This window comes from Aethina tumida, chromosome 2 (genome assembly GCF_024364675.1).
Source record: "Aethina tumida isolate Nest 87 chromosome 2, icAetTumi1.1, whole genome shotgun sequence".
Classification (NCBI taxonomy): domain Eukaryota; kingdom Metazoa; phylum Arthropoda; class Insecta; order Coleoptera; family Nitidulidae; genus Aethina; species Aethina tumida.
The window spans coordinates 1,920,932-1,931,809 of NC_065436.1; the positions used below are offsets into that span (position 1 = coordinate 1,920,932).

Consider the following 10,878-nt stretch of genomic DNA (forward strand, 5'->3'; position numbering starts at 1 on the left):
TACTTAGCAACCTCTAATTAGGAAATTATCAATTTTTATGTAGAAATTCTATGAGGAAGACAGTGAATTCGGTTTTAGAAATAATTACGTTGCATTTTAAAAGTGTTTTAACGCATTTTTTTTCAAAATTTCTTCACACCATCGTACTTAGCAACCTCAAAATAGGCAATTACTAATTTTTAAGTTGAAATTCTGTGGGGAAGACTATGAGACCTGTTTTTTATATAATTACACTACATTTTTAAAGTGATTTGACGCATTTTTCCAAAAATTTCTTCACCACCATCGTACTTAGTAGCCTCGAAATAGTCATTAACCAATTTTTTAGATAACCATTAACGAATATTCATTGTAAAAGCATACAAGAGTAATAAAATGTAACCAACATCAGCCGTTTTTATGGAGCACAATTACTTAATATTTAATACATTTTCCAATAAAACGACTGTTTCTTTCTAAATAGGTCTCGTCGACCACCGCATTCTATTTTGTTCATCACGCGATATTTCATCTCGTTTGAATTACACCGACCACCGACGGTGGTCCAGATCCGACTCCTTTTATTATTTTATTTGATGCGGTGGCAATCGAAACCGTGCGCCCCGTTCACTCGGCTCCAAATCGCGAAATTCTTCACGGTTTCTTCAGCAACAACAACAAAAAAAAAAAAAAAAGAAAAAAGAAAGAAATGTGGGTTACGTAACCGGTGCCCGGGTTTTTTCTTCACGGTTTTCACGGTTGATTTCGTTTAATAAACATTGCGGTGGACGTCATTAGTTAGGTAAAAAGTCAATTATTTCTACCGTCTTGATTGATTGTGTGAACGAGGACTCCCAAGAGGCCACGGCTCACATGTTTATCTCGTAATTGGAATATGTCGTTGGATCGGTGTTGGGAAAGGATCAAGTGCCTCTTTTGCGATAAGCGGCCCGTAAATTAATCATCGGTGTTGTCCGATTCTCGGGACGTCCACGACCTGGATATCTCGGAATTAAATGGTTCTTGTACCGGGTCCCTGCTACCCAGATATGGAAACGATTAAGATAACACGGTACCCGAATCTTGAATCGTGCACATTCTTACCGGATGTCTCACCGAATTGCCGTCTGTTAATTGATTTGATTATTTATCGCCTCTTGTTCATTCCGGGTCCGAATAAACAAATAATCGGCCGATGCAACTGACGTGGTGGAATTCCTTTGGTGCTCTAATGACACCGTCCACAATGAGATTCCTATTGAGGAAAGTGGCACCACTGGTGTCAATTTTAGCTCCAAAATAGGTGATTTACAAGTCCAAGATGAAGTTAGTAGGTCAATTTTCTTACATTTTTAAAGTTTTGAAGTCATTTCTTCAACATTTCTTCACCACCATCGTACCTAGTAACCTCGAAGTAGGCAACCACCAACTTTTAAGAAGTAATTCTCTGAAGAAGACAATAAGATCAGCCTTCTAAATAATCACACTACATTTTAAGAGAGTTTTGGCGCAATTTTTCAAAATTTCTTCACCACCATCGTACTCATCAGCCCCAAAATAGACAATTACCACTTTGTAGGTAGAAATTCTGTCAGGAAGTCTGTTCTAAATAATTACATTACATTTAAAAAGTATGGAAATTGGAAGTTTTTGGGGCGTTCCACTGTCTAGTTGACATTCCTTTGGTTTTCTAATGATCCCACCCACACCGAATGACATTCGTATTAACTAAAAGATGTCACCGCAAATGGCAGTCGACCGCCACGAAAGTCGCATTTGGCGGTCACGTATGGGCCATAAATGTGACACCGATCACCCGGATAAACTTTTATTGATGCTCAGATTCCAGAAAACACACACTCACACACAAGTTCAGTTTTGGGATTATTGTATGATACAGCATCAATCATTTTAACGCCGCATTTGTGGGTCCCGAATGTTTTTGCATTCGATTATAAAATGTGAATTGGGTAAATTAAAAAGTCATCTGGCACGGCGGCTATATTGTACCGTGACCTGTTATTAGGCAATGATTTGTGTGTGCACGGCCGATTAACTAACTGAAACCGGCTACCTGCCCCTCGTACAATGTTAAAATGCCTCCAAGTAGTATTACGGGGCAGCCCGAAAAAATTGATATATTGGTCCTAATTAAAATAGTTCACCTAAATGAATAACCAGTTAAGTGCACGGTCGGTTTTAATTTAAAATCGACGATTCCGACGTATTTATGTGTGTCGGGAGACATGAATAAATTTAAAAGGCCTCTCTTTACTTTTATTATTTATTTACGACCAACTTCTCACGGTTTCCCACCATTAAAATTACTATTATTCAGCGTTACATTGCTCCATCCGATGACCGGTGACTTTTTACCATTTCACGAGGCGGCGGCCAATTCAATGCACATAATCAAAATTAAATCGGAATGATAATTCAACTGGATGACAATGAAATGAGTCCAAATTAGTTCGTGTGATTTACACCGAGATTACTCTTAGACCAAGCACATATTTTAATTTATTTGGACACATAAATCTCAGCAAAACTCTTTCTGACTCATAAAATTTACTTGTTAACACAATTTTTTGGTATGAGGACTAAATTAAATGTCCAAACTATATTTTCTTACTATAAAAATGAAGGTCTGACTCATAAAATTTACTTGTTAGTTATCTTGTTACTATAAAAATGAAGTTCTGACTCATAAAATTTACTTGTCAACAAATTTATTAATATGACGATAAAATTAGATGTCCAAATTGTCTTTTATATTAATTGGAATAATGTTTGTTGTCTTATTACGATAAAAATGAAGATCTGACTCATAAAATTTACTTATTAACTGAGTTTTTAGTATGAGGACAAAATTAAATGTCCAAACTGTATTTTGTTACTATAAAAATGAAGTTCTGACTTAATTTTAACAGTGTTAATTATCTTGTTATGATAAATGTGAAGTTCTGACTCATAAAATTCACTTGTTAACAAAGATTTTAACTAAAAATTAATCTTGTTAAGATACTTTTCAGTACGGGGTGCCATAATAAAAGTATTCAATTATAAAAATTAAACACCACACATTTCTGGGTCTTTGTGTCGATTTTTTACGGTCCACGTCAGGTAGAGGCTGCCGTGGCCGCAATTAAAGTGCACTTGAACGCCGCGGCGGCCGATAAATATTTATTATAGGGGCGCCTTCACCAAATCCCCGTTGCAACAATAAAAAATGAAATTGATTGTCCCATAAGGACGGCGACATGTGTTTGGAAAAAAGGTACGCACACTCTATGGTACTATGGTTGTTAAGTGTTGTCTTGGGGACATTCCACCACCCAACTGAGGTACCACCCCCCCATTCTTTGTTGAACTAAGTTGTGGGTTTTTATTAATGTAATTCACGTGGTGCTTAATGGGTGACTTTTATTGTGCTGTTATTGCTGTAAAACTTTCGGAATTTTATTTTGAAAACAACTTTCAGTTACTATTACGTTTAAATGATGAAATAAATAGTGATTTTGCACCTGCACAATCAACGTTTATGATAAACTTTGGAAGTGAAGAACTGATGGAATGACCCTTGCCAGGTTTCATCCCCTCGGAACGATGCTCTGCGCCCCCCGTGGCATCTGTTGCGCGGGGCACGAAGACGTTAAAAAAAAAATAGCCCACCTTTATTTAAGTTGTGCACAGGGGAAAAAAACCAGGCCTGGCGAAATTAGCTTCTCTTTGCTTATTAGAAAAGTCAATTTATACGGAGGCATATGTTCAGGGAGGGTGCTCCGCATATGCCGTGGATTATATATCTCGGCGATCTCGGCCGGTAAATTGCGCGACCCGAAAACAAAAAGGTACCACCGACGACGACGACGACGGCGACAGTAGTTTATTCGTACTTTGTATTCAAATTTCCGCCGTTTTGGGGACCGGCTTTTAATTGAGCCACCGTCCGATTCGGGGGCCATGTGGCACGCGGGGGTCGTGCCCCACGCACAATTATCATCCCTCCGGACGACCGGCTTTGTTGTCCTGCATTGTGGTGCGCAAGGAAAGCCATCGGTCAGCCGTCAGTGCCAATAATAAAATGCGATGAAAAGGCCCATTTTTCTGGCCAGATTAATGGATCAAATTCGACCGGTGATCCGGTCGGGGGGGGCCGGTTGTATTATTGGCCGATGATTGAAATTCGGCCCGTGCATTGTTTAGATTCGGCGATTTTTGCTCAGCCACCGGTTTCTTTTCACGTCCCGCATGTTCCGATGTCCGTGTTTTGTGTTTCTGTGTAACCTGATTTTGGTTCTCATATAATATCCACATTTTTTAAGCTGGTTCACACTGTTAGGAGGTTCTGAGGTGAAACAATTTCAGTTTTTACTCAACTTTCTAGTTAGTGGATTACTAAAAATATCTGAATTAACTTTTTAAACCACTACAAAGTTATATAAAGTCTTTTCTTGGAGTTTTTTCCTTAATTTTTACTGGTGGTAACTCAAAACTGTGCATATTTTTATAAATAATGCCTAAACCGATAGTTTAATTTAAAAATGTTGTAAAGGAAATAAATAGAGGACACAATTGGCTTTAATTTGATATAAAAAATTTTACTGTCCACTAAGTAAAACCCGAGATATTTGCTCCTAAGTAAAACCTCTTTTCAACTTAAATATTTTGGTGTTAACTACTATATTTTAAGTCGACTTTAATAAGCAGACATTTACACACTCTGCAATAGATTAAATTTCAACATGTAATAAAAAATTGGTGTCAAAAATGTTTTTTCTTTTAGTAATTTGCTGAGAAATCCAGTTTTTTCCTTAATTTTTACTGGTGGTAACTCAAAACTGTGCATATTTATTTAAATAAAGCCTAAACCGATAATTTAATTAAAAAATGTTGTAAAGGAGATAAATAGAGGACACAATTGGCTTTAATTTGATATAAAAAATTTTATTGTCCACTAAGTAAAACCCGAGATATTTGCTCCTAAGTAAAACCTCTTTTCAACTTAAATATTTTGGTGTTAACTACTATATTTTAAGTCGACTTTAATAAGCAGACATTTATGCACTCTGCAATAGATTAAACTTCAACATCTAATCAAAAAATTGGGGTCAAAAATGTTTTTTCTTGGAGTAATTTGCTGAGGAATCCAGTTTATTCCTTAACTTTTACTTGTGGTAACTCAAAACTGTGCATATTTTTATAAATAATGCCTAAACCGATAATTTAACTTAAAAATGTTGTAAAGGAAATAAATAGAGGACACAATTGGCTTTAATTTGATATAAAAATTTTACTGTCCACTAAGTAAAACCCGAGATATTTGCTCCTAAGTAAAACCTCTTTTCAACTTAAATATTTAGGTGTTAACTACTATATTTAAAGTCGACTTTAATAAGCAGACATTTACATACTCTGCAATAGATTAAATTTCAACATCTAATAAAAAATTGGGGTCAAAAATGTTTTTTCTTGGAGTAATTTGCTGAGAAATCCAGTTTTTTCCTTAATTTTAACTGGTGGTAACTCAAAACTGTGCATATTTATTTAAATAATGCCTAAACCGATAATTTAATTTAAAAATGTTGTAAAGGAGATAAATAGAGGACACAATTGGCTTTAATTTGATATAAAATATTTTAGTGTCCACTTAGTAAAACCTGAGATATTTGCTCTTGTGTAAACGTCCCTACTTTATTTCATTGTTGAAAGTGGAATAATTTTTAAACAAATTGCCCTCAATGTTGGCAATGCCTCAAATATTTGAGCACATTTCAAAGGCCACTTCGGCCCCCCATTGTTGTACGTCCCCGTTGCATTCAAGAATTCCTCGAGAGTCGTTTCTTTCACTTGATTTATCCGATCGTACAAATGCGGTCGGTGTGTGTGTGTGTACGTAGGGTTGAATGGGCATTGTGGCATTGCGGAGTGGTGCTGCGAGACATAAAAGATATTTTCGTTGTGCCGCCGTTTGTCCCCCGACGAAAAACGGATCGCTTTAATCTGGACATCGGGACACGAAATGACAGGTATACAAAAACGTGCGCAAAAATTTTTGTTTGCACTCGGGTGCCGTGAGATTTGGGCACAATGCCCCCCAATACGACCGGTACTGTTCGGTTATTAGATTAAGGTACGCGGGACTGTTCAACGGATTAAGAAACATCACCGGCGACTTATTTATGCACAGAACTTTTGTTGTAGTTCCCATAAAACGACGGCGAAGTAATTGTCTTAAACAATAGTACCGTGGAACAACGCTTCCCATTTAATGGTGATGCTTGGCAAAATTATTGTCAACCTCCCGCTGATTTACCAGATTAATTTATACACGACCTGATTGTTAATCTGTTACTTTTTTTGTTACAGATGCTTGTTCGTCACGTACAACACCAAAACCTAGGCCTCCAGTTCCTACGGTGCGGCCCAACATCACATTCCACACGTACGAATGTCCGCCGAATTACGCGGCCTGGTACTGCCTTAACGATGCGAAGTGCTTTACAGTCAAAATTGGGAACACGCTCCTATACAATTGCGAGTAAGTTGACACCCCCAGAACCTTTAGGATATGTTTCCACTAACAAGCTTTGTCGTTTTTAGGTGTGCAGAAGGTTATATGGGTCAAAGATGTGAATACAAAGATCTGGACGGATCATATTTACGTAAGTATTTAACAAGAATCGACAACCATTCAAGTAGACTTCTAAAAAGGCCATTATTTATAATAATTATCTATGTAGAACTTTTATTTTCCTTATTTTAGAGAATCATTCCATTGTTAAAGAAGATATAAGATAAATAATTGGTTTAGTAACTTATAAAGCTTCTTTAATTACATATTATAATCAGTCTCATTAATAAAAAAGTAGTTTATTTTTCTAAATTATCATCCAAAATAATATTTTAATACATGTACTGTTAATGATCTAATTAAAAATGCTTTTAACAAATAATAGTACAACTTCATCAAACTTTCTCAAGAATTAATATATAAATAAAATTATTCAATAATTATCAAAATTTGATAATTATTAATTATTGACAAATTTAAGACTATTATTTTCTTTATTTTAAAGAGATATTCCGTTGTTAAAGAAGATAAGTTAAATAACTTATAAAGTGATTTATTACATATTATAATCTGTATATTTAATAGAAAATTAATTTTTTCTTCTAAATTATCACCCAAAATAATATTTTAATGTATGGACAGCTAATGATCCAGTTAAAAATGTTTTTACTAAATAATAGTACAACTTCATCAAACTATTTCAAGGATTAACATTAATAAAAGTATTCAATAATTATCAAATTTTGATAATTATCAATTTGTGACAAATATAAAACCATTATTTTCTTTATTTTAAAGAGATAATTCATTGTTAAAGAAGATACAGGGTAAAAAATAAGTTAAATAACTTATAAAGTTCCTTTATTACATATTATAATCAGTATATTTAATAGAAAATTAATTTTTTCTTCTAAATTATCACCCAAAATAATATTTTAATGTATAGACAGCTAATGATCCAGTTAAAAATGTTTTTACTAAATAATAGTACAACTTCATCAAACTATTTCAAGGATTAACATTAATAAAAGTATTCAATAATTATCAAATTTTGATAATTATCAATTTGTGACAAATATAAAACCATTACTTTCTTTATTTTAAAGAGAATTTCCAATGTTAAAGAAGATACAAGGTAAAAAATAAGTTAAATAACTTATAAAGTGATTTATTACATATTATAATCAGTATATTTAATAGAAAATTATTTTTTTCTTCTAAATTATCACCCAAAATAATATTTTAATGTATGGACAGCTAATGATCAAACTATTTCAAGGATTAATATTACTAAAAGTATTCAATAATTATCAAAATTTGATAATTCAATTTTTGATAAATTTAAAATCATTATTTTATTTATTTTAAAAAGATAATTCATTGTTAAAGAAGATACAGGGTAAAAAATAAGTTAAATAACTTATAAAGTTAATTTATTACATATTATAATCAGTCTCATTAATAAAAAACTAATTTATTCTTCTAAATTATCATCCAAAACAATATTTTAACATAGCTACAGTTAATTAAAAGAATTCTTTAACAAATAATGGTACATCTCCATCGAATAATCTCAACTTCTGAATGTTTGTAAAGAATGTTGAATAAATTTGAATGTGAAAACATGTATTAGTGTAATTTAGGACATGTTTTCCTATAAATCATCTTAATATTCCACCAAATTGTGAAATGTATGACTAAAAATGTATTGTTGTTGCAGCGTCCCAAAGGAAGTTCATGCTGGAGACGGCGAGCATAGCTGGCGGCGCGACGATAGCCGTCTTCCTCGTGGTGATACTGTGCGTGGTCGTCTGGCTGCACATCAAGCGGCACGCGAAGTCGAAACGTTCGTCGGACTGCGTGGACGGCGCGTCGACGCAGCTGAACGCCATCCAGCCGACGTTCGGGACGCGGTGGCGGACGCCGCCGCAGACGCCGCAGACGACGGCGCTGGACGTGGTCGCGATACGCGTGCAGCAGGACCGCGGCGACGTCAAGTACCACCAGCAGCAGGGCAAGCCGGAGCCGCACCAGGCGCCGGCGATGGCGGCGCCGTACGACCCGTGACGGTGGTGCGCAAAGCCCCCCCAACGGACCGGTCAATAGCTAGCCAGGACCTCACGTGCGGCTGGCCCCCCACACCTCATTACCGTATTTCGTTGTTAATTAAAATTAAGCAACGCCGTTGATTGTCTTTTGTAAAACTGGTGGGCGCAGCCGCACCGCGTTGTTTCTAACAAATTAATAGTGATGAACGGCTTTAATCGTGTAGGAAGGACTGTTGATCCCCGTGAATTTACCACAGAGACTAAATTTATACGTTGTATGAAATTTTGTGTCCCTCGAAGTGAATAGCACTTTGTTATACGCAGCTTCGCTAACTCATTTTTATTCCTTTTTTTTTATATACACCCCACCCCCCCCCATGCAGCTTGTGTCCGATATTTATGCGACCCGAGTCGATGATGAATAAAAGTAATGTTAATAAACTAACATTAACAAATTTTATTTAGCCCCCTCCGCGTGTCGGAACGGCCGCGTTCGTGCAGTAGGACGGTGTGTCACGGAAATTTGGAAAAAAACCCGAACCTATCATGTATCAGGATGACTAAATATGAATACCGTGTGTTTTTTTTATATTTCTGTGAGACACCACGCTACTGGTGTATTTTTAAACGTTTATTTTTCTTTGCAAATCCGTGTTTGCAACCAATTTTTGTGCTAGCTATGACGTATTGTGTTCCAAGAGTGAGCAAGAACTGTATTTGAATAAAAAAAACAGTGTATATGTACAGCAAGTCTGATATACGTAAGGCTGAACTTTAAATTATATAAGTTATTTAAAAAATATTATGTATATACGTACCTCCACGGAGGTATTTTAATAAATGCAATTGTATAAATTACAGATAATTTTGTTCTGAATGTGCAGATGGTTTTTAAATTTCCTTTTTTACTTTATGTTGAAAAATTATTACATTCCCGGATGTATTCGTTGAATCAAAACCTCGCTAACATTTGTTATTATTGTTAACTTGTTAATTTTTCATATTGATTTATTACTGGCGTGGGCCTAAACCCTTCAGTTGTAATTAATTCCAAACAATAATCAAAATAATTATTATTAAATCCCGAATTACGAAGGGTTTGCACCGTTGACGCCACAATAACTATTATAAACGAGAATTGAATTGTATTCTTTTGTATAAATGTAGATATACAATAATTTTTTATTCCAATAAATAAATGTCTAAATACATTTATAACTTATTGGCAATAATAATAATATTAATAATGTAATTTAGTAATTTAATATTTATAAGCACTTGGTTCCTAACTTATTAAAGTAAATAAAAAACGTTTTCTGTCGTATTAATTTCCATAACCAAAGTGAAACACCTCACTCAACACCTCTCCAATATAATAATCACACACGCTGTAGAAACGAAACCTAAATTAATCAAGCTAAACTGCAACAAAATACAGGTAACCCATTTACCTTGGTTATGGAGATGAATCCATCATTTTAGAAAACCGCATTCAGCACACCAAATTCACAAATATCTTTTACCTTATAGTTATGATTTTAATTGATTAATTAATGAAGTATTAACAACACCAATTTATTTATTGTTGCCCCCCCGATATTTGTAAGTTTGGTGTTTGGCCAAAACTTTTTGCCAGTTGTAAAATATAATTTTATTTACGCTCAAACCAAAGCCCTTAAACGTACGTTTTATGCCACACAAATGATTTTTACGGTCCCCGAGTTGTTTTAATGTGAGTTTTACCCTGATTAATTAATTGTTACGGTTAAAAAATACAAAAGATCCGTCAGTGATGAGCTTAAAAATAGCATTGGTGTCGCATAAAGTGTACAATCTCAGACTTCGAGTATTAATATTCTTAATAGTTATTTTTTTGTAAGCGTTTATCCCTACACTGCTGTCGCAGGCGTAGTTTTAATTTGGCGAAAATATTTTTTTAATTATTTTGTCTAAATACTTGTATATAATTTTGATGAACAAATGTTTGAATACTTATTTGTTTATTTTCACATATGTAATAAATTTAAATAAAAACAATAATAAAACTCTACGCTAAAAATTTACATGATGTTTTTATTATCCACGTTAATTAAACCAGAATATCTAATTAAACCTTTATTCATTTATTGATGGTATACCAAAAGAATTGAAGCATCTCCACAGAATAATTGAATCACCACCATGTTTCACTGTGGGTATAATCAATCAACTAGAAAGTCTAGCTAAAACAATTCCTGAAAAATGTACTCCACAGAATAACTACTAACTCCACGCTAA

At 34.5% G+C, this 10,878-nt stretch overlaps 1 protein-coding gene across 3 annotated transcripts in view; it reads left to right on the forward strand.

Annotated features, from left to right (window-relative positions):
• LOC109605155 (protein spitz) overlaps positions 1-10,664 on the forward strand; it is a 180,537-nt gene extending 169,873 nt beyond the window's left edge. For all 3 annotated transcript variants that reach the window (XM_049962748.1, XM_049962747.1, XM_049962746.1), the window contains 3 exons: positions 6,349-6,520; positions 6,583-6,644; positions 8,274-10,664. In XM_049962748.1, the coding sequence (XP_049818705.1) occupies positions 6,349-6,520; positions 6,583-6,644; positions 8,274-8,620 (581 nt within the window). In that variant the 3' untranslated portion in view covers positions 8,621-10,664. The remainder of the gene's footprint in view (positions 1-6,348; positions 6,521-6,582; positions 6,645-8,273) is intronic.
• The last annotated feature ends 214 nt before the right edge of the window (positions 10,665-10,878 follow it).